The sequence below is a fragment of the Egretta garzetta genome, unplaced genomic scaffold (assembly GCF_000687185.1).
Source record: "Egretta garzetta isolate BGI_Z169 unplaced genomic scaffold, ASM68718v1 scaffold283, whole genome shotgun sequence".
Taxonomy (NCBI): Eukaryota; Metazoa; Chordata; class Aves; order Pelecaniformes; family Ardeidae; genus Egretta; species Egretta garzetta.
In genome coordinates this window covers 1,597,247-1,621,951 of record NW_009259043.1, presented here as the reverse complement: position 1 = coordinate 1,621,951, position 24,705 = coordinate 1,597,247, and the positions used below count along the sequence as shown (strand labels likewise).

General features: G+C 41.1%; 1 protein-coding gene across 1 annotated transcript in view; it reads left to right on the top strand.

The window, feature by feature from the left end:
• The window catches only part of DUSP22 (dual specificity phosphatase 22), a 42,924-nt gene that overhangs the window by 5,697 nt on the left and 12,522 nt on the right, over positions 1–24,705 (top strand). Inside the window, exons 3-6 of the mRNA XM_035890583.1 lie at positions 1,124–1,157; positions 9,230–9,319; positions 17,412–17,414; positions 22,796–22,807. Coding sequence (XP_035746476.1) covers positions 1,124–1,157; positions 9,230–9,319; positions 17,412–17,414; positions 22,796–22,807 — 139 coding nt within the window. The remainder of the gene's footprint in view (positions 1–1,123; positions 1,158–9,229; positions 9,320–17,411; positions 17,415–22,795; positions 22,808–24,705) is intronic.

The following is a 24,705-nucleotide window of genomic DNA, read 5'->3' as shown; positions in this document are numbered from 1 at the left end:
TCCCCGATGAAAAGTCCTTCATGACTTTCGGAACTTTGCGGCTGCTGGACCGAGCAAAATGGGTGGAGTTTTCCCTTTAAATAGCTGCGCCCAAGAGACTGTTGCTGCTGTTGTGGTGACACTTGGGTGTTGCTAAGGCTTTAGGAAGTCAGTGCTGACATATCTGTATTGGTGGTATGCTCTGCATGCACTGAAGAGAAATGGGTCATATGGTTTCACCACTATAGTTCTGGTCTCTTCAGAGGGTGTGGGCATGGGTCAGAGACTTCAGGTGGCAGAGGACAAAATTCTTGGCCAGAAAATGTGTGTTCAGTGTGCCTGGGGGTTTTTCATGTTCTTACTGCTCTGCTGTTCCCAAATTGTGAAGGTTATGAGGGGGTGGGAAGAGTAGCGCTGTAGTGTCACCCGCCTGTGTGTGTGTGCACACGTGTCCTCAGACTGCACAGGCCGGTGCTCAGGCTGACCTTGAAACTCCGCAGTTAAAGAAAGTCCTGTAACTGAGACCTGTGCAGGCTTCTGGGTGTGTTGGGGTGAGTGGGCAGATCTGGGAGAGAAACATGCAACTCGAGGGCTTTCGTCAATTCTCTTTCTATGTGAACGTGCAACGCGTAGTTTGCAGTGATTTCCTCTATCAAAGAGCCCTACGGTGCTGCAAGCCCCGACTTGCCTGGCTTTGCGCTGCAAAAGACTTGAAGGATGTCTTTTTGCAGCGTTTTGTCCAGCTTGCTTAGCAATTTTAGGCAAATCACCTTTTCTGTATGAAGTGTCATCATTAGTTAAATGAGGATAACTGTTACCCTGCCGTGGAGGGCAGGGGGAGGTGTTGCGAGGCCCACTTTGTATTTGTAAACCACTTTTGCTATCCTTGGAGAGCCTCCATTATATGAGCGTCCGCATGATTATCGATCCCCAGCTGTCAACAAACGCTCTCAAAGCACGGCGTACCTAGGGCGATGTAGTTTGAGAAGGTTGCAAAGAGGCACAAAATGTTGTCAGTGCTTTTTAGATTGCATTTGACAATAGTTTGCTAAAGTAGTATGTTCCATCCTGTATGCAAATTAAACTTTGTCAAATTGTCTTACCACAAGATATCTATATTTGATACTATATTTCTTTCTCACAGATTCTGCCTGGCTTGTTCATTGGCAACTTTAAAGGTAAGATTAGTTTTATCATTATCTCTAGGATTACTTAGCAGGGGTGTTAAGGTATTGTGTCGCAGGCCTACGGAATTCTCTGACATCTCTGCAGCTTCTTTAACCCCATCTTGCTTCATTTCTGGGTTCGCCTGGTAGCACTTAAAGAAGAAGTTGTTTGCTCTCTCATCCGTGCGCCGTACTGCAAGTACTTTAAGGAAAGAAAAATGAACACCATCTCCTTGGAGCATGCTTCAGCTGGAATTCCTAAACATTGGCCTGCCTTAAACGATTCCTGGGCTTGGCAGGCAAGCCTGTGAGCTGGGCAGATTCTTTGTAAGGCTTATTTCAAGCCCTCCTTATAAGTAAAGGCTTAGTATGCCTCCTGCTCACTGCTTTCATTATTTTGGTTATTTATAACAACTGCTAAAGAGTTCTGTTATCACTGCTTGCGAGACTGATAGGTCTGCAGATTGCTGTCTGACCACTGATACTTGCGCTGTCCGTGTCGCGGATATAAGATTCTCTGGATATTTTTTCCTTTTTGCATAAAGTTTATTTTTTGTGTACAGAAAGACAGAACCATATTTAGAAAACACAGGAAACTTTATGTAGACATCCAAATAAATGATCTGTTCTCAAATCACTCTTAGCATCAGTTCCAGCTGACTGTCCCTACTCAGAAGTAAAGTGGTTGTGCCTGTACAGTCATTTTGATACATGTAGACCCTGTATTTCCTATGCTTGGGTACAACATAGCAAAGCAGGACTCATAGGGACTACTGCGATATCCTGTGTCCTGTCCTTCCTGGACTGTCTGATACCACAGCTGGTCTGTTAAGATTGGACAGCATCTGCATCAGGTTTAGATGGTGCTGCACCTCCTCTCTGCCTCATGCCCACCCTTTTCCCCCACCCCATCCCAAACCCTGTGAATTCAGTGGGTTTTGCCTGATTTACCTGCCTGTGGACCTGCTGACCCCTGTTGCTGGCCCAGTGCTTGCTGCCCCATGGGAAGTGGAGCCGATCACCTTGAGAGGCAGCCCAGAGGTGCCTGTGAAGTTTAAAAGCTGCCTTTTGCCACACTGGGATGCAAACACACGTAGAAGAGCTAGTGTGTGAGAGGGAGTTAATCATGCTATGGTAAGGAAAATGAGAGGATGGACATGAGTTTATACTGGTGGAAGGAGGTAATGAAAGGAGAAAAAAGCAAGTGAGCAGGAAAAAAGGAAAATAAAGGGAAGAGGATAGTTTTGAAAAGACTTTGGATGGATCACTACATGTCCCAGTGACAAAACTAACTAACTTGGTCACAGCCATGTTGCTTCCTCTTTTTTTTTTCTTTTTTTTTTTTCTTTCCTGTCAAGTAATTGAGAGGGGTGGGATGAGAGGATGTTTGATAGTGGAGTCCTTCAGGTTTCAAGCTGTCTGGCAGGGTGGGCAGGATGGGCCCAGGGAACGTGGCTCTCAATCTGTCCTTCTTGCTGTGCCCATCCTGCTGGTAAGCTCTTTGACAGTCTGCCCAGGGGAGCGAAACTCAGCCTGAGCATCTGTTTCTTGGTGCAGTTCTGTTTTCAGCTGATGAACAGTTTGACCAGCTGAGGGGAGGTGGCCAAGGTTGCGGAGTGAGTCAGCGTCTCTGCCCATGCCAGGGCCTGCGACCCTCTCGCTCCTGCCGTTCTGGCCACTCAGCTGCGTGCCTTGCCAATGGTTCTTAAATGGCGTGTCGGGGCGCTTCCATGCGTAGACTAGGGGCGTGCATGTGAAGGTGGTGTGAGTGGGCAGTGTCGTTTCTGGGAGTCTAGCTGAAAAAAAGCAGAGGCTGAAATGCTTCAGTTACCTCCATAAAAGAGGGTATGGATGGGTTGGCTTTAATCTCAGTGTTTCTGCTATGGAGTCTGTTTTTTAAACTGATTAAACCGACAAAATGTTCATTTACTTATTGCTATGACCTTTGCTCACATTGCGTTTAATCATTATGTTCTACCATCATGAGTATCTGTTATAATCACAAATTAGGTACCGTACCTGGACAGGAAGAGAGAAGATTGGTGTTATGGTACTTCACAAATACAAAAGCAAACTTTTATAATTCTATTGTTTTCTGCGTCCTCTGCCCCTCGACATGCTCCCCTGCCTTGCTGCTTAAGAGCAATTGCGACGAGCTCTCTGTACAGTGAAGTCAATCCCATGTGGGAACAGGCTGTTGGTTAATTGCCAATGTGTTTTTCTAGAGGAGTTTGATTACCATGTTCTTGGGGCATGTTCTGATTTGTGGCACTTTTTCAAAAAGTGACTAATGAATTTTGAGACTGCCATCGAGGAGATAGTTGACTGAGAAATACTCAGCAGCATATGCAGTTGGGATTGGTGAGAGTATCCTGATCTGGGCAGCTGAAATGTCTAGATATATTTGAAGACATGGGTTTACCAAATTATTTCCTGTAATGTGCTTTTGAGCAGCCTCCTCCTTCTGCAGCTCGAGACCGATAGCTTGAATTGAATAAAGTTGCATCTTTTCAGTGAGAAGGGTAACACTGAGTCCCCAGCGTTGTGCATCTCACCGGGATACAGGGCTGAGGCCTTGTGGCCCCCTCCGGGTCTCTGGGCACTGGTAGAGAGGAGGGAGCTTCTCCAGAAGGTGAGTCAGGGGAATCTCTCTGAATCGCTCTGATCTGCCCTCTGCAGGATAGCCTCCCCTCTTCGGGGAGCCTGGGCGGGCAGGGTTTCCATAGCTCGGTTGAAATACCATTCTATGCACGCTTCTCTCTGCCTGCTGCATGGGAGGAGACCTCTGGGGACACAGACAGACTGGGAAGAGGCACAGTGTGCCGGATGGGTGCCTTCCTGTGGAGGGAAAGCAGGATGTTAAAGATGTTAAATGCTGTAATCCTGGAGGGCTGTTGTCTGGAGAAGGCATTCAGCGATTGTTCCAACTGGGGAATTATTATTCAATACTCAGGAAAATTTCTACTTTATCCGTAGGGTTTCTTACTGTCCTTATAGGCCTAATCAACTTAAAACCAGTCCATGACAGAGGAAGTGGCAAACTCCTCCACATTTGACTGGGAGATAATTTGAGGCCCAAGAAAAACTTGTGAAATAAATCTGTGGCAGAGATGGGAGTTGAGCTCGCTGCTTCTGGTTTGTCTGCTGTTGCTGCGCAAACCTTTAGGCACACAGAATGAGAGGGGCTTTTGTAACCACCTTAGGGTCTTTAGGGTAGAAAGTTATGTGTAGCCCTGATCATGGAAAGCACTGAGTTACATGCTGAAATCCCCCTAAGACCACAGGACTTGAGTATGTCTCTGGAAAACTTTCCTGAAAAAGCATAGATCTGGGCATGTGCTTAAGTGCTTGTTATCTTATAAGATCTATACACATGATTCTGCTCATCAATAGCACACTAAAATTGTGGTATGTTTCTGAGAGAGTGTATTTGAGATTGCACAGCTAGAGGGCAGAAAAATCCAAGAAGAACCACAGATGTCCATACAAAATACCAAGACTGTGTTTGGTCTGAAAGCCCAGAAGGAAACTGGCTCTCGGGCTTCTTTAGTGAAAGTCAAGGAGGAGTTATTTCTTTGCAAATGGGAGGGTGGGGGCCTCGGAGCGAAAAATGAGGGAGGAGAAAGAGGAAGTTAATGCTGCTTCCCAGTTTGGGGGAAATTTTGGGTTGTTCCAGTTGTAATTTACAGATGAAATTCAATCCTCTCAAAAGACAGTTTATTGTGGGATTGCATGCCTATGTGTCGTCTGTGCTGGAAACCTGATGTCCCTTGAAAGGCACTTGTGCTCACGACGAGAATAGGTGCTTTGTTCCTTAAGAGGACTGATACGACAGGGCTTTTTACCCTGCTTCTCTACACAAATAGAAAAAAATACCATTTCTTCTGACAGGTTCTAAATGAATGCTTGTTTGGTTCCGAACTGAAAGGTGTAGCAGTATTGAGCACCAGAGACTCAAGAGTGTTTCTACCTTGAATATTACAGAGCTTGTGTCCTTCCTTGCTTGTAATCATATTTGGAAGATTCAAGTTTTTCCAATGGAATATTTGGGGGCTTTTTGATTTGAAGGGGAAAGCCACAATATGAGGTTTAATTCCCCCCAAAGAGTCCAGTGTTGCTGTGGATGAGCTGGAGAGTCTTGGGAAAGTTTCTGCACTTCCCATTACTAATGGTATAAAAAGGCAATGCCTACCAAGTGATTCTGCTGTGTTTCTAGATTAAATTAATTCCTGTTATCAGCTGCTTAATTTTAGGGGTGAAAAGTTCCCTTTCCTAGGGCTTTATTTCAGGTACTGAAAACAGGAGACAGTGAAGATACCAGAAGGAAGACATTTTATAGGTACTCTCATTAAACAGTACTGGACTCTTTTCCCCACCTTTCTTGCTCTCCAAAAAGGTCCTTCTGAGAGCCTGGGACAAAATATATATTAGAACATAGTGTGAAGTGGGGAAAGGAGATGTAAAGTTTTGGTTTGTGTGCTTAGCGTCTGTGTCTCTGAAAGTGCGGATCACTGGACTCTGGAACAAAGCTCTCCTGATGGGAAACCATGCTCAGTAATAGTTCTTAGTGCTCTGAACCACTAGAGATGATGTTCTCCTTTAGGTGTCTACCTCTAGTTCTCTCCAAAGCAGAAAATAAAGTGTAGACAAAAAGTTGCTTTATTAAAAAAAGCAAAAAAAAAAAAAATCTGGTGATGATAAAAATGTAGTCTATGCATCTGCAGATTGCGACTTAATACTGTTGTACGTACTTCTCTAAGCACTTACTTGTTTTTGTATACATAACCTAAAATTTTATACTGAAAACTTAATACTTACTAGCTTACTGTGTTATAGGAGCATGTCTGTCTTTTCAGACTAACAACAAAGTCAGAAACATGGGCTTTGGAGGAGAAAGAAGAGAGGATGTCTTTAGTTTGAGATAGCTGGCTAATGGGAGGAAAGGTGACAAAATGAAAATAAACTAATCTCACTTATTTTGTGAAGACATTTAATCTTCTAAAGTCACAAGTGAGTTGCAGTTAAATGTTGCAGGTCAGGCCCATATCACTGTAATGCTTTTTTTTCTCATTCCTGGCAGGATACTTTTGTATTTTGTTGTTAGCAGTAGAGGTGGAAAAGACTCTATAGCTGTTTCTTCCCGCTTAACTCTATAAAGGGAGAAATCTTTATTCCTCACCTTGCATCTCTGTGGAGGTACTAAAACACCCTGGTATTGGAGTCCTTCAGTCATTGATATGTCTTAATTGGGGTGACTAGAGCAGTATTGTCTCCCTTTTGCATATGGGGGATGGAAGCACGATATGCTGGGTGATTTGCTCCCCAGCCACACAGTAACGCTTTCCCAGAAATGAATTTTTGAGAGACAGACACACACGCGTCCCATGTTGATGACTTTGCTGTTGCTTTTGCAATTCGGTGTTTGCTGCTCTCTGCACATGTGTAGAGGTTAAGCTAGGAGTCATAGAATGAAACTCAGGGAAAAGAGGCTAAATATGGGTTTGGGAGGGAGAGAGGAAGGCTTCTCCAGTGTGAATTGTGTCCTTTCATGGGGGGGGGAGAGTTTCTTGAAGGCTTTACTCAAAAGTCCACATCAGTGAAGTGGTTTGCTGTATGAAACAGAATACTAGGTAACTTACTGTGAAGAATGCCACCACATTTGACGGACCCTTTAGGGATGCACAAGATGGACTCCAATAGGTTTCTTTCATCTTTAAATTTGGAAATGGGGTGTTTCATGCAGTGATTTCAAAATGTGAGCCTGCATGTGGTTGTACAGCACTGTGCTACGGTAAAGGAGTTAGAATTGCTGTGATAACAGAGATTCTTCTGGCTTTTGGTGGTCCTTTAAATAACCCCTTAATTTTTTTTTGTAATTTGTGGTATGAGACCGTGAGTGACAGGATATCTCATTTGTACTGCTGTTTAAATAGCTTTGTCTGTAGTATTTGTAGAGACTTATGGCAGGTGCCAGGGGAACCAGGGGAATTTCCCCTTTGTGAACTGTTTAAAGTTTAGATCCAGATAATACAGTCATTGGCTGGGAAGCTTTTTCTCCTCTACTTTTATGATTTGAATCGTTGTTTCCTAAATATATTGAGGACCTGCTGGCTACCCTGGGATGCAGGTCTGGGATAGCTATTTCCAGCTTGTTTCGAGGAATATCTGAAATCTCACAGTCTTACTGTATAGTTTTGATTTGTTGAAATTCCTTTAACCTATGTCCTTGGTTAACTGAAAAACTAAAATCTTTCAGTCCTTTTGAGTTGTGCTGTGTCCACTAGGCCTTTCAGGTTGGTTCAAAGCAGTCAACATTTAATTTGGATCATATCACTTTTAAAGCTGTTTGCCTTGTGTAGCAAGCCATTTCTTACCATGTGGGTCATACTGATAATCAGAGACTGGGGTCTTGTTATGCTAGGTATGCGTTAACACCATGAGTTCCAGCCAGCAGGCTCTGAAATCTGCCCTTAGCCTTTGGAGAACAGAAAGCAGTGATTTTTAGGGATGTTTAGGCTGGCTTCATCAGAGGAATCAAGGCTGTCCTATAAACTGTTAAAAAATCTGAAGGTCAGGTGGATTAGAAGACTTCTGGCATACATTAGTGTTTCTTCTTCGAAATGCTCACTCTGAGATTTTTAGGAAATTTTAATTGTTCTCTGAAGCTAGACTTTAATTCTGTTTCGGTCAGAATTTGTGTTAATTCACTTCTGAAGGATTAGGTCTCTGCGTTGATCATGAAGGCTTGACCAGTAGCAAGTGAAATCAATGTAGTTTTGACTCTTCTCTCCATTTTATTAGCCCTAGAGAAGCTTTCACAATTGGATTAGGTTTAAATTTAATTGCCTTTTACTGTGCTTACATGGATCTTGTCTATGGGGCAGTATAATTAAATGTCCAACTCCTCTTTGTGATGTAGAAAAGGCATTGAAACTTTATAGTAGAGTGGAATAAGGTGAAGCAAGAGATGCTAATTGAACTCTTGCACGTACATAAAGAATGTACAGGTGATGCTATTGTTATTTTTGTACCTAGAGAGAGCCGGTTTGAAACCTTTGTGGTCAGTGCTCTTTTTTTTGTGTGTGCAACCAGGCTAATGTGAACAGATTGCATGGGCAGATTTGGAAGGCAGGTGTTCGCATCACAAAACCACTGCTGTAATTGCCATGGTGTGCTGTGCCATTCTCAAGCGAAAAGGTCAAAAGTAAATGGACACAAACTAACTTTTACCTGTATTAGTTGTTCTTGGAGGTCATTTGCTGGCGTGCTAATGGTTTAGTATGGGGGAAGTTGCTCACTGATGAGAGGGAATCTATTTTACCTTCTTTCTCATAGAAACAAACCTATGCTTTCGCAATATCTAGCATCATATTTTCAGTCGTCCCAGTTTGCTTTCCAGTTTTGAATGTTTGAAACCCCTTGGTTGCAGGTCTAGGAACCACCTTTTCACAACTGCACTTCCTTGCTGTAGCGTTTTGCTTTTTCATACATTCGATATCTTTATCGTCTCTATCTCTCTTCAGACTTAAAATTATGGTATGTATTGTCTAAATGCACATTTTTCCCTACTAGTCCGCAGGACGTTGAGAATCTAGTTCTCGTTTTGGCTTGCCCGTTAATACCTCAATTCAAGTGATACGGTTGGCTTCACTTCTCAGACCTGGATATCACAAGGTCTATCTCCCAAGTGAAAATATATCTCCTGAAGGGGGATTTGTGGCTAGAGAGGAGGTAAGCTATTTCTTGTACAGCTCTGACTGCTTGTTCAGATGGCCATCACCTGCACACAGGCGTACACAGACTTATATTTCAGATGCAAAATACATGAAACTTCTGACTTAAGAACACATTCCTGAGTCACTGAAGCTTGTTCTTTATATAGTATATAATTTGTTTTGGAGTTAGAAGTGTGTCTTCCCGTTACCCACTCTGATGATGGTGTTCTAGAACAGCTGCATTTGGGGTTTTGCTTTACTTTGTGAAGCTTCAAAAAGAACTGTGATTTTCAACATGCACAAGGGGAAGGGGAGTGGGCTATTTCAAGAGATTAAAGAAATTCTCTTCCTTTTTTCCCTTTATCATAGATGCCCGAGATGTAGAGCAATTGAGTAAGAATAACATTACGCACATTCTTTCAATCCACGACAGTGCCCGCCCTATGCTCGAGGTAAGAGGTGTGGGGGACTCTATGTAAATCCTTACTTTGTAGTTGACAGTTATAGTCATCTTGGGGTTAATTTCTTGTTCTGTATAATTGGTGTTTTGAGACTGATTTTCTTGTGGAAATGTTTGACAGCTGTAGTTTTGGGATCCAGTCACAGATTTTGTTGTTGCTGCTGTTATAACAACAAGAAGCCTAGCTGACAAAGGAAGAGACAACTACAGTGTCAATCAGTGTAACACAATAGTGGGATTATGTTGTTAATTTAATAGTAAAGGTAAGTTTCCTTTTGTGTGGAGTTCAAGCATCACATAAACAACAACATTCCTTCTCCCCCTTCCCCACTACCACCCATCCTTTGTATTTGGGCCCCTTTCTTGAATCTTCATAGCAGATGGTTTTGTAAGAACTTTGCAGTCCTTTTCTGTGTAAAATAGCCTTATTTACGCTTAGGGTGTGGGAGAAACAAGTGCTCCCTCATATAATACATCTAATAAAGCAGAGCATCTGTAGGTCTCCAGCACTTCAACATGAAGTGTTATTCCCCATTTTGCTGAAGGGAAGCTGATCTGTAAGAGCTGGGAACAGGCTGCAGGTCTCCTGTGCTGGGCTGTGGTGCTTTCTTCTTTATGCCAGCTTGCCTTAGGAAGAGAGGAGTTTGGCTGGGCTTTCCTACACCTTAAAATCCTGCTATTTGATTTAAGTTGGGAACTGTTGTCCCCTTAATTTTGTTTGTTCCTTCCCTGCATTCCACTTTTTGTGAAATATGGCAAAATAGTGGGTAGGGCAGTTGCTGCTGTTGCCCCTCAGATGCTGCTGGGAATCTCTGTTTTTCTTTCTCTTCATGTAAAAAGTCTCTAGTGAAATCAGTCCTTAAACTACAGAATTTCCACCTCTCCCAGGCAAGTCAGTAGGTAAGCTGAATAAAATGTGTCCCTAGTATGTGCCGATTAAAACCAAAATGAAGTTAATGGTGAATTCAGGGTTGACCTTGAACTGACAAGTGTGCTGAAGCAGAGCTTTAGCTGTTGACTTTATTGTACTGTCCATTTGACTTCTGTTGTGCCTGATGCTTGTCAAGTCTGAAACATACTGAATTTCAAGCCTGCTCTTAGCTGAAGAGAGAAACAGTTGTTCTGAGTAAGGAGATGTAATGTTTCCTCTAGGGTGCTGTTCTCTAAAATGTATAGAAGCTTGCTTTGTTTTATTATCATGATTAGAAAAGTAGGAAGACTAATTATGGCACAGATCAGCTGCAGCCTCAGACCAGTGTTTCTTGTGGTGGTAGTTTTGGCAGCCCACATGCCACCTCTTCGCTTGTGGTGGTGCATCTGTTTGTGGGGCTGCATGGTAAATAGATCTGGGAGCTTTTGTGGGTTAAATATAACCAAGTCACCATTTCTTCCTCTAGCTACCCCCACAAAACACATGAAGGATTATATTTACCTAGAGCTGTTCCCAATCTGGTTTGCGATAGTGTCTCAAAAGTTACAGGGACAGGGGAACAAGTAGTGGCTGGTTGAGGATGGACTTGCTTTATTCACCCCTGCATCTAAAAGAAATGTTTCTCCAACTGTGCCTTCATTTTCTCAGCATGCAATACATTCCTTCATGTGCTGGTGATCTGGAAAACTGTTAAAACTTTTCTCCAGTTCTTAAAGTACTGGAAGGATTGCAAGTTCCATTTGTTTGGGAGCTGAACTGATTGTTAATTACTTTATCAGTCATGGTGTTACTGCGTTGCATGTTTGCAAATAAATGTTTCTGTTTAGGAACAAGGGCCTAGAAAACATCTGTTAGGTTGTGTTACTTCCTTTGTTACTTACATCTTTGCCAGGTTGTAGGTAGGTTTGTTTATAGCTTGTGTATACATACTGGCTTGGGGCTCCTTGTCAAGTCCACTGAAATCAAGTGGGAATGCTTTCCTTATGTGTCTCCCTCTTCCCCTTTCCCCCCAGATTTCACTCTTGGAAAGTAGGGACTGACATTTGTGTTCAGAGATCTGTCTGATGTTATTCAGACCTGTAAACATGCAATTGCAGTGGTATGAGAATCTTTTTATTTTTTTCATGAGATTGCCTGCTTTGTATGTGTTTATGTATGTGAATGTTGATCATCTGTAAAAAGCTGCCCTTTCTTCAACTGTGGTAGTTGCATTTGTCTTTTGCTAACAATATTGTTATCTCAAGTATTTCCTAGTCAACCTATAGGAAATGCTACAAATATTTCATTAAACAAAGCTTTCTGTGCAAGCCATGGAAGGTAAGTGGGTTTAGATATTGAAAACTCAATAGTGTTGTAGTAATGTTGTCAAACAGAAGTTGGCCTTTTTTTTGGCTGCCTGTAGAACACACAGATATGGTTGCATACCTTAGCTCTCAGAGGTGGCAAATGACCCACATCTTGCTTGTCAGATTTTGAAATTTCAGTAATGACTGTTTTGATGCAATAGTACTTCTGATACAGTAATTAAAGCTGATAAGTGGTGGGTGGAGAATGAAAATGACAAACTTGGCTTCACTGTCCATGCTCAAGAAGTAAAAGCAAATGCCAATGGATGTGGTGAACACCAATCTGCTACAGATTGTAAAATTATTTTCTACTTCGGTAACTTACAGCATTGCCCCTCTCTGTGATGTTACAGACAATTTTTACTCTATTGTGTTTAAAATATTCACAGTACCTTGTAAAAAAGCATGCTTTCCTCTGTGCTTTATATACTGCAGTGTTGGGATATACGTTGCTTTAGTTCCGCATAGCTTACCAACTTACTAGAAAATGATTGAAGAGTTTCACAAGAAATATTTGTTGTATCGGTCTAGGTTTCATAGTGTGTGCCTATTGACAAGTAACTTGAAAAAAAGACAAAAAAAAAAAAAGAAAGAAGAGTGTTTTCTTACTGAAATTTGGTTTTAGACATTATCTCAATGATCATTTACAGACCCTCATGGATGTCTGATTTTTGGGTGGCTCATAATCAAAGTTTGGCCTTAGGAAGTTATTGTGTAATTTCATGCTGGAATAACTGGAAAAAGTAGGTTTAAAAATCAGTTGGATTCTAAGACTTTTTATACCTTTAGACATTGGCAGCCTGCATTAAGTACAAGACATAGAATTGTTTCATAAGACTTCAAGTGATTTAGACTGGAAGGAATTTGCCAAAATCTGGTCTGAACTATATTGCAATATTGCCCCTTCCTACTTTTTGTATAAACTGTTTCAAGGAAATTTGTCCTCTAATAAAACCAAGCCTGATATTAATTTATATTTCGAGAGCATCCTAAGTCTATTATTCCAATGAAGTACACCATTGTTATATAGGATCTTAACCACTTAGGTAAGCATTTTGTAGTTTAAAGATGCACGTTTATAACTCCACCAGAAAAAAACTATAGGTGACTGGTGACATGTCCAAGAGAAAGGACTGCATGCCACATGGAACAAGGTTTGTTATTTCAGATGCACAGAGTCACCCCCTGAGTAAGAGCAGTCTCTAACAGCATCATGTGTGTTCCCGCAGAGGCACAGAGGCAATAGCCCCGGTGAATCAAGTTGGCTCCTCCAGAGCAGTTTGGATAGCTGCCCTTGGAACACTCACAGATGTTTTACAAATCCACACAAAAGCCATATACAGAGGAGAATAATTAGGTTTCTTGCCATCTGCTTTCTAATCTATTTCTCAGCTAGTTCAGGTTTTAACATCTCTGCTCAGAATGTGAGAGACGCTGAAAGGCAGATGAGGAAATGGGTATCTCAGAGTGTGCTTTAAATAATGGTATATGTGGCAGTGACTGTGTCGGATCTCTTGGTAGAACTCCCTTTTAAAAGCTAGGATAAACAGCTGTTGGGGTTGGAGACAAAAAGGTCTGACTGGGATATCCATATATCCTAACCAAGTTGGTGCAGTCACTTAGTACCCACAGAGAATGTGGAAGCACTTTTAACTAATCCTGAGCAATTCTTCTCTCTGTTGCTTCAGAGGATGCTAGCTAGGTGTTTCTCTGCTGCATTACGTCTGGAGTCTAACAAATTTTGTGCCAGCTGACCTAAATGAAGGAAGTAAAGGCAAATCTTGCTAGTCTTGCCTGTAAGAATCTGGTTGCAGGTCCATTGAAGCTAAGAGTGTTTCTCTGTGGATTTCCAGGTGTTTAACCCTGTTCCTGGGGGATGTTGCATGGAGATGAATGTGGGTCCAAACCACAAAGGATGTTGATATGGATTGTGCAGCTGCTTGAAAACAGCTGCATCCCATTCTGGAAAGCATGTGCTGTGTTGGACAGTTATGTCCAAGCAGCTGAACTTGCAGCATCCTTATTCCTCACTCTTACTCTTCCCCCCCACCTTCTCAACCACACACATACGCACACATGCTTAAATACTGGCAAAAGCAAGAATGCTTCCTCCAGTGCATTGGGCAGTGGGTAATGCAGGAAGGAGAAGAGCACGAGTCCTGGGGGAGGAAGGGTGCTAGAAGGTCAGTCAGTCATTTAAGCCCTGTCCCAGAGAGGTATTGTCCACAAAGAGAGGCAGGGATGGTCTGATGACAGTCTGTGGGTCCCCATGCAGAGAATCCACCTTAGAAAACAGCATGATATGCATGGCTGACAAATGATGTCACACAGATTCAGACTGGAAGTAAGCAAGGCTCTAACTGTGAGGGTAAGTAACTGCTGAAATATATTGCCTGAGGCAACAGTGGATTTTCTCGAATGCTCCATTTTTGTGTGGAGGTTGATTCAAGTAAGGCTGGGTTACAGGGGTCTCTGAGCTTTGCACTTTACAGTCAGAGCATTTCACAATCCTTTGTCCATCTGTGATGCTTTGAGGTGCCAGTTGTGGTGACTGTGTGCATTATAGACACCTGTCCGTCAGTCAGGAAATGGATTGAAACTACCAGCTTCTTTCACACGGTCCACCACACATTTGTCAGTTACTAGTAATTTTGCCGTTGCTCTTGACCTGCACCAGAAGTTTGATCTAGTAATGTATGAATCCTGTTACCAGCTGCCTGTGGCTGTGGAGTCCTTCGGCATTAATTTATTTATAGCATTATCATTGTCAGACTGACCGCTGCTGCATCGCAGGAAGCTCTGTATGCTGCAGTCATCTTGGAGATATCGTAATGATCACAGTAATGTAGATCTTAAATCAGCTTTTGGCTTTCGTGTCTGTTCCTCTGCCACAAAAGTTTTCCGCCGTTCACTCTGGTTACAACAAATTGCATTAAGAGTAGGCTTTTGCATGTGTGCCGCTTCTATATGCATGTCAGTTTTCTTTCTTTGTTTTCTGTTGCTACAGAATATTTGTTTTGTTTTTATTTTTAGTGTGTTGGTTTTTTCAGATGAGGAAAGAGGGTATCAGTATATGTAATAGTTTCAATTAAAGTCATTTGATGAAGCGTAAGTAAATGAAATCCCAACAAAACATGCACAGTTTTTTAGGTTGAGGGGGTATTGTCATCTCCCTGCTCAGTGCCAAAGCTGTCCTAAGTTTTAGGCATCTTCATTTCATATGATTAGCTGGTTTGTGTCCCTGAGATACTCATGTATCAGATGGTTCTGTTTCAAGCCTTACTGATTGTGGGATTTCTTCTTCAAACAAAAAGAGTGATCTCAAAGCACTCAATGGTATTTTTTTGAATGTTGCAGTAGTGTTTTCTGGTTGCTGAGAAAATACTCTGTGATGCCTATGAAACATTCACTCTTCTTTTTCTCTAATTTCTTAAAATACTAGCTGTATAGGTTATGGGTTTCCCTCCCCGTTCATAGTTAACCAGAGCACCTACAGAGGACAGTTATCTATTGCTTTTTTTTTATTTTTTAATTCTGATGCCATCAACAATATAATCTTGTACATGCTAATTCCAGAGCAGTGGTTTTCCTCCTGTTTTTCCTGAACTGATGACTATGACTGCCTAAATAAGTGTTGATTTGGTAGGTGGGTGGAGGGGTGGGGAAAGTGGAGAAGAGCTAATTGCTGACTGAACTAAACTGTTAGCTTGTGCACCTAGCACAACTTAAATGAACTGTATCTTTGAAAATAAAAACTTCACAGGCCAGGTCATCTTATAAAGAATTTTCAAATTTTTTTTTTTTGCAAATCTTAAAATTTTAATCAGAGTAGAAATCGGGTTTCAAATACTAAGTATCTAAGAAGCTGAACTGAAAGGGAAGAGCGCAGTTAAAGTCTGCTGATCTTTTAGAACAATCTTTCATACTCCCTGAGTAAACAGTCAAATGCCTTAATAGAATACAGGCAACAAAAAGATGCTGTAACTGGAACAGAACCAGTAAGTGTGAGGAATAGAAGTTGTAGAAAAATAAGGATGCTACGAAGAAGCTGTATAACTTCTCTGCACCAGATTTGTCTCTCCTGAATGCTGTGATATACCTGTTTTGTAAGGTTATAAGGATGAGAAAGTTGCAGCTGGGGAAATCACAAGAGGAAGTGCTGGATCAAGTTTATGAATTAAAGAAAAAAAAAAAAGTATCTGACTGGCTGGTAAACCCAGACCTTTGGAGGAAAGTGAAGAGCTAAATGACTGAATACCTATCAAAACCAGAAATGTTTCTAAGATCAAATGGTCATAGCCTGCAGACCTTGTATAGATAATGCATTCATATCAGCTTGCATTACGATCTGGAATCTCGTTTTGTGTTTTTTAAGCCTGGCTGGATATTGTAAACCCTAAAGCAGTTTTAGCTGGGCATGATAGTCTCGCATGTTTACAGATGATCTTTAGACTATACATGTGCAGTTTTTTAGAAAAGGAAAGCGAACTAAGCTATAGAGGAACTGAACTGGCAGCTCTGGCACAATGCAAGTAATCTGCTTAGCATAGTTTGTGGATAGTATTTTTGCAGGTATTTTGGTTTTTGCTATAGAAACCTATCGTATCTGCCGTTAGCACTTAATGTGATAAGGTTTACTATGGGGAGAGCTTTTACTGAAGTTTTGAAGGGGAATAGCATCATCTCCTTGTAGTTTTCCAATTCTGGAAACTTGTGGAAACTTCTTTCTTTCTCTCATGGTTGCACGTTTGGGACTGACTTCATTTTTTGTACGTGTGTGTAACAGGGATTACCCTGTGCTAAAACAAAAGAAACAGTTCCCGTGTTGTGTCCCAGCTCCCCTGGCTGATAGCTCTGGAAGTGCTGAAAGCTGCCTTAGTTTGATTCTGTAGTCATTGGTTCTGTAATCCAAAGGAATATCCTCACACAGACACCAGCCCAGAAAGGATTTATCCGGACTCTGAAGCGTATCACTGCTCAACGCAAAATAACTAAATAGGGAAATATTGGGAAACCAATCAGCCCTGCTGGTGGGATTTTTTTGGGTGGTTTTTTTGGGTTTTTTGTTTGTTTTTTGTAGAAAAAAGCATATGTTAATTCTGGACAGATGCTGCTCAGCCAGTGAGAACTGCCAGTCTATTAAAACCATGTTATGGTGTTGGATAGCATACAGAAGTCTTGAGCTGCAGGAGGCCATTCATATATGAAAATTGTGTCTTGATGACATGGTAAGTCCCTGCTGGGTATGGCTGGGCAACACGTTCTCTGCACGGGCTCTGCTGTCTTTGGTATCCAGCCCAAAGACTTATGGGGACTATTGAAGAGGGAAATGGCAAGACAGCCTTCAAAATCAGAGTTGCTAATGTCATATCACAAGGTCATTCCTGTTGTGTAAAGATCAGCTCTGCAAATTAATAATTTAGTAAAGTCAGACTGTTGCGTTTCCATCTAGAGCACTAAGCTCTTATCACCAGTGCTGGAAGCTGTCAATTTTCAGCCTTTATGCTATCATCAAGAGGAAGTGTACAAGCACTTCTTCTAGTAAAAAACTTAACTTTCTTCTATGTTGTTTCACTGTTTTTTCATGGTAAGGGTTTCCCCTCATGAGATGTTTCAGAAGACCATGCTGAGCAAAACAGCTACCATTTTTCTTTCAGGTGCAGCAGCACCAGAAGATTCTCTCTAGTTTGAAGTAATGCCCTGTCTGGCTTTGGCTCTGCCTGTGAAGTTGGGAGCTCTGACTAATTTTTCAAAGATTACTTTGGTAGCCCACTAAGAAGCCTCCAAGAGACTTCCACAAACCGGCTTTTAAAGTGAGTCAGGCTAGGCCTTCATCATGAGGTACCCTTGGCTGCTCTGGCAGTGCACTAAGTTAGTTCACTGTTTGAATTGCTCAGCACACGGTAGCTGTGTCAGGGGAAACACATTCTTCTAGTGGCAGATGGCAGGAGGAGAGGATGAGGACCGTTCGAAGCTTTCAATGGCGAGCTATTTGCATGAGAGATGTTTAGATCCATTAATGCGTGGTGTTTCTCAGCGCTTGAATATAGTGTTGGTGATAACAGAGCAAATGCTCTGACCCCCTCTGTGCAGAGGAGATGATGTGGGGACTGTTAATCCATGCTTGTAATGTGAGCATATTCCAGAGGTGTAGCAATCATGTTCCGGCATTCCCTGAAAGAAAGAGGCAGGTGGGATATATTGTTTTATTGTAGTACTCAGAGGTCCCCTGGAGGGTTCAGGGACCAAGTGTGATGGGTAGTGCTCAGCTGTTAAATACGCCCTGGCATGCCTGGGGGCTTGAGTATGTCCTCTAGTCAAGGCAGACTAACAATGTCTTTCCTCTCTGCTGAAGTATGTAGTCCTGTAAATATTCTTGGTGTGTCTTAAAGGAGATAAACCACAATTTAGTATAAACTCAGTGGTGTTTTCTCCTGCTCTGCATTCCTTCAGATGAGCCAGGTTAGAACTGGAATTCAGGGTTAGAATTAGAAATAATATGTGCAGCTCTTTGTGCAAGTAAAGTAAAATCCTTAACTCTTCAATGTTTCCCTCTTGAAAGTGTGATGGAGAGGGAAGGTGGGGAAGGAGGGCTTTAACAGGACACTTTATATTTGTGATTGGCACATTCCAGCCTTAATGATACGGACTTTTCAAAAGTGTCACTGAGACTGCTTCCCAAGAAAACCATGAACAAACATCGCAAAAAAAACCCATGACTTGTAAAAACCAATGTAGTATTCAAGATAACACAAGCCAAATGTATAAATTCTATTGCAGGACCATCCCGCTTTCTGTTGTTCATATTCTTCATGTAATTTCAATTTCATTTATAATATTTTTCAAAACCAAACCTGAGTGCGTTGTTCACTAAAGTCAATTAGTGGTTGCTTTTTGCTGAAACACAAATGTATTTTCTGAGTCATTAATAAAATCGGCACCAATGGTGATTGCTACAGAAAGTAACTGAAAGGACAAAGAAACGGTTGAACGGTTTTCAGTTTAGTGGGTTCAGTTTGGTGCATTACTGGACAAAACCCTTGATAAACTCTTGTTTGGCTTGACGAAGCTTTCTGATGGCTGTTTCCTACTTTAGCTTTTTTGCTGAAATGCCCCTAAACAAAAATAAGTCCTCCTGCCCTCATCTGTTGATGTGACGACTCAAATTAACACATGGTTTTTGACTAACCTGAAAGAACTTGCCAGGTGCTGGAGGTTTTCTATTTGCATCTGGGTTCACAAATTTAAGTTTAGGGGTTTAGGTTTAAAAAAAATTTCTTGGAAGTCGTTGATGGTATCTTTACATAAATTTAAATAGAGAGGTTTAATGCCAAAAATAATCCTGCTCTTTTAAAATTTTTTTATTTATTTTACAACTCTCTTTCCCCTCCCCCCTGCCCTTGGAGAATAGAAATTTTGTAATTTGAGGTTCTTTCCCCCTGTCCTCGCCTTCTAACATCTGAAGCTCTAGATTCAGATTTCCAGTGCTAACTAGAACCTCAGAAATGTTGTATATATAGCAGTGGCAGGGACAATGTTCTGAAGAACATCTCTATAAAACATTACTTGGAAAACCCGTTAAACGTGAAATAATGAGTAGCATTTTCAGTCCTTCCTCTTATTCTCATACATACTGTTTTGCTAGAGTACTCGGTTTTATATAAAAATCACTGGACAGTTTTCTTTCATGGATAAGCTGTATGTTAGAATGATTTAGGGTGTAATCAAACTGAGCATCGTTCTTAATGACTTCAGAACCTCTTTGACCATTACAAAGGAGCAAACATCCATATAGGTGCTGCATTTGCCTCACAGTACTGTTCTTTGTACCTTATCCTGTTGGGAGTTGAAATTATTCTTGGTATTGTGCGATTAAATTTGTGTATGCTCTTTAGAGATCCTATGCTCAGTTGCTGACCGATTATCTGACATGTAGCACCTATAGATGTGTCATTTCGCTACTGCGAAATTCTACGTGTTCTACTAAAAAACCCCAAATGACGGTTTTTACAAGTTAAAATGAAGTTGGAGTTTTTAAAATAGATTATAGGTAAGTAGAATAGAAACAATGTTCCTTAAGAACTAAACTGTTACGTTTCCTGAGCATTTCATGAAATACTGGATTTAATAACAAAGATTTCATTATCTTTTTAAAAAAAAGATATTATTTTTTAAAATAGAATGATATTAGGAAGGTGTTGTTCTATAGTCTTACTGACCTTTCCAAATGTGAGATAACTCTTCAGTTTCCAATCTTAGTAGATTGATTTCTACAACAATTAGAAATCTGAAAATTACTGCAATTCCATGAATACCTTATTAACAGTAGCGTAAAACCTCTGCATATATGTACGCGCCTAAACTTTTTTATACCTCAATATTCACTGCAGCAGAACTTAGTTCTAGAAACTGTGATGAAATTGTGCAAGTGTTGTCACTGTTTCTCAAATAACAGTGAATTTTAGAAATTTTACTTAACTCTCGCTTGTTTCAACTTTGACAATCTTGAAATCAGAATACTTGCTCTAGTTTTGTTAGCTCTCACTGTATCGGTTTAACTGTAGCATTTAGTTTCAGGGCCTAAGAGAGACAGAAATCTAGTTTTGGTGGTTACTCTGTCTGCTGAAACAGAAAACAGAAAAGTAAATTATATTTTATTTTACTGATTTTTTGGAGGTAATCTTAATAGGTTAAATACACAAAAGAAATGGGAGTGCTGCTTTTATTTGATGAGGGCATCAGTTAGGATCATCATGTGAATTATAAGGATAAAGTTTAGAGAATTGCATGTGTTGGAGGGTAGGGGTGTTTGGTGGTAAAGGTGATTGATGGAGAAAGGAAAGTGAGCAATGATTTAAAAGTAACAAGGGGAAAGTAGTAGTGAATCAAGATGAGCAAAAGAAGGCTGCGTTCAGCATCTCGTTGACCTAGGAGCTTGGGTTTGAACTTATTCCCTATGTATGGAACGTTTTATTACCTGAGACCATACGTAACTTCTGTATAATTAAAAAGGTTGGGCTGAGGTTTGGTGATGGGTTTTTTTGTTGGCATTTTTTTTTTTTTTAAGTGGGTCACCTGGGAAAAAGCTTGTTTGGAGACATAAAACATGACTGACAGCTGTCAGCTGAAGCAATGTTTGAATAACAATATATTAGCAGCAGTATTCAATAAATAAAGTGGATGTATTACTTTGTGTAGGATTTAAAAGATTATTTCTCCCTTCATCAATTTTTATAATTGCAAGCTTTTCTCTTTGCTTTGAACAAATACATATTTTGGGATGAGTTAGCACCTAATTTAGTGTGTGTAGGTGAAGTGGTACAATACCTGTTCTGAGTTGTTCTGTCCTTCCTCCACTGAATAATTTCGAGAACTGTCATTCCTAGGGAACGAAACAAGAGTTCATTTAAAAATAAACTAATAAATAAAGACTTCCACACGGTTGACAACAAATTTGTATTTTGTCTTCCCATCTTTATTAATGTGCAATTTGGTTCAACTTTGGATATTGCATTTGCAACAAGATTCAAGTTTGTTTAATGAAACTGCAGGCTAGGTACTGATTTGGAGCTTGTTGAAATTTCACTAGGAGCCGGTCAGCTTGACTCTTCAACAATCTTTTGATTTAGCTTGTTCTCTTCTAGTTGCTGTTTCAGCAGTGATTGTTGCCTTCTTACCTCTTACATTTTGCAGCTTCAGAATGGCAAACAAACTGCTAAGTAATAAAATAGCGATGTGTCTATCTTTCTTGCATGCTAGTACCCCATCTAAAATGTTGCAGGTATTTACTTGTTCTGTTGGCATGAACTGCTCTGCTTTGAAAGGTCCCTTTGGGACAGTTCTTAGATGTTATCTGCAGGGTATGTGCACAGGAAGGACAGCAAGTGTCTTCGGGCACAAATATACAAATAATAATATGATCCCGGGTAGGGTTGGGGGTTTTTTATGGTTTTTTTTTTTAAATGGTCACAGACAGCAGGGTTCAGTAATTAAGAATCTTGCTATTGCCAATATGTTTAAAAAAGAAGTCTATCCAGCATATGTGAGGAAAAGATAATTCCAGGAATCAACATATGAGTATCTACACAGAAAATCACTTGAAGTCTCATTTATGAATACCTGCCCCATAAACTCTTGTGTTGTCCTTGTATTTTGGGTATCCAGTTAATGATAAATGATAACTTTGATCCTATTATTATCACTGTTATTTAAACGAAGAGAAGCAAAACTTGATGGTAGGGTGGGATCCTCAGGAGTTACCAACTCTGGCCAAACTGTGTTTGGGTCAAAGTCACTGAGAGTTTCACTGTTGGTTTTTGTGGGAGTCAGGTTAGGGCACAGTACTTTTGAAATCCCACCTCTAACTATTTCTGAGTTGAGCATGTGATTATTTCCTCATAGGGAGGAGTCCATCACCACAGCCTTCCAAAACCACCAAGCAAGTGACACACATGGGTCAAAATACCAAATTCCAGTAACTTTAACCATCTCCTGTCTGAGAAGCTATATTAATAAGGCTAATAGGCTGATGCTGAGTATTTGCAAGCACAGTAGTGGAAAGCGTGCTGTGGGCTTCACTGGAAATTGTAAGCGCTGAAGACCTCCAGGATCAGGCTCTGGATGAGCCATTCAGTACCCTGTGCGGTCTCTCATGGGCTAGTTTCATGCTTGCTTGCGGTAGTGGGAACTAGCCAGCCATGACAAAAAAAGAACATTGTGGCTCTTAAACTTGTGCTGGTGCTACTTCTGCTTTTAAAGTGAACATGATCTGAAAGCCCCTCTGCACCCGACCTGTGAAAAGCACTCAGCATGTGCCATAGCATCTGAAATCTGTGGAACAACTTGCGTCAGTGCATGCTGAAGGAGCGAACCTTCTGGCGTATAGTGTGCTCTGGAGTTAACACCTCTCCTACCTTCAGTTTTCTTCCTGATTTTTTTCCCTTGGTGGTACAGAGTTAGTGGCATGGCGTTATCTAGAGATGTGGGGGAAAGAATAGCATGTAAATTTACTTTCAGGTCACAGGCCCTTGTTCTACTGGAGTGACTCACTTGAAGTGACACTAATGTCCGAGATAAACTCTCAGATGCGTCATAGAAGATGCTTATTATCGTAATTAATCTGTCACAATATAGCTATCATCCTTGGCTCAGCTGCCTATCAATATATCTATTAACGCTACATCGTCTTTCTAAATCAGTGTATCTGTGCAAGCTGTTGCAGATCAGCTCATGGCTGTGGAGCCATCCTGGTTTCCTACAGCAGGCATCCCTTCTCCTGATACAGTCCCTTCTGTCACGTTACTTGTTGATGCTGTTGAGTCTGGCAGCAAGCTGCTTTGGTTTGCAAAATGACTTCATTCTCATTCTCTCTACCCTCAGCCACATTTTGCCACGCGGCTCTCACGCAAAATGCCACGTGCTGTCACTGGCTTGGTCTTGTCCTGATGGTGCCTTCTTCCTCATCAGGCACTGCCGTGTCTCCATCTTCATGCTTAGCACTGTCTGCAGAGCCTTCCCCTCTCTGACTCTGCCTTCCCCTAACCAGAAGGCCATAGACAGCAGAACCTTTGCTCTGGTTGTGGCACACTGGAGATGTCCTGTTAGGGCGAGGAAGTCTGGTAAAGCAAGGTGGGGGATAGGGCAGGCTCTCAAACCTGCGTGGCTGTGAGGAGGATGCTGGCTGAAGAGGTTCTGGTGGGTTGAGAAAATGGCTAGTGCCATGTGTAAGTGGTGGTGAAAAGATGGGGGTGAGGCATCGCCACATCTTTTCTGACATAGTGGTGAAGTTCATGCACCTTGCAGAGGATTAGCGTGATGGTGTATCGTGGTGCCAGGGGTCAGGCCCTTTTATAAAAGGGATTGCTCTTTGGTGTAAGACGGCAAGTCAAGTAACAAAGTGAGTGTAGGGGAAGTTAAAGAGGGGTTTCTGAGCCAGCAAAGCAAAGGTGTTGTTGAAGAAGATGCTGCCTCAGGTAGCCACTACAGCTGAGCAATGACATTTTCACCCCCCACCTCCAGCTGGCAAAACGAAATGCCTGGTAGATGCATGTTGTGTTCCACCTTGTTGGCAAAGGATCTCTTATACATAAATGTGTGACTTCCCATGTGTGGTGTTGAACATGCAGGATTATTACAGGAGTTTGCATTGTTACAGAAAGATAAACTAAGGTGCATTTTATGGTGGACCTTTTCTTGTGAATCCATATCTTTACAAGTATGTCTGAAAAATGCATGACTCTGCATCTGAGGTAAGTCAAAAGACTTCCAGTGAGTGATTTAGTTTTTGTGTGTCTGAGCTGCAACGTATGTTCTTGGAAGTCCTATTTGAGAAGTTAGCTAAATATGCTTTCAGAAGTGTTCTTTTTCTTAACAGTTGCAGGAGCAAAGCAAGCTTTGAAAATAAAATGACAGTTAAAATGAGCGTTGACAATGCAAAGCAGTAGTGTATGATTATAGTGGTGTTTTAAATATACCCAGTAACATTTTTAATGCATCAGAAATTGTTATCTAACTTCCCTAATTGATCTTGTAACTTATTACAATAGCTGACTAAGAAAGTGAGGCTAACGTTGTGGAAGAAAAGTATGAGTTTTATGGTTGTCCTTTTTGAAGTTTCCAAAAAATAAAAAACAAAACCCATGCCACAAACGTGTTTCTTCTTTGAAATGCATTTTGTTTGGTTTATCAACTATGTAAATAAAAATGATTGCTTGGGATCAAAAGAAATTGCTTATCACAATGTTAGGTTGAAGCATCTGTTCAGAGAAAGGGAAAAGCAGGAGAAGATGCAACTTAGTTTTTCTAGAAATGTAAGAATAATGAGATTTTGATAGAGAGGTTTACACCTTTTTAGTAAAGATGCTTCTATTTTAAAAAGCTTGCTATTGGGCCTTGGGATAAGCATGAGTAAGGTATGTGCTGGTGTCTTAGCAACAAAGCAGGTGTGAAAACAGTGTTTTAAAATCTGCCTTCCTAGAAATGATCTCTGCTTGTCTGAATAATGGTGTGCCTTTCTCAAAGTCAATAGAACTGCAGCAGTCTAGGGCAGGACTTGCACAGTGGTAGATAAATGTATTTAATGTGGATATTTTCTTCTCATGCCTTTTTG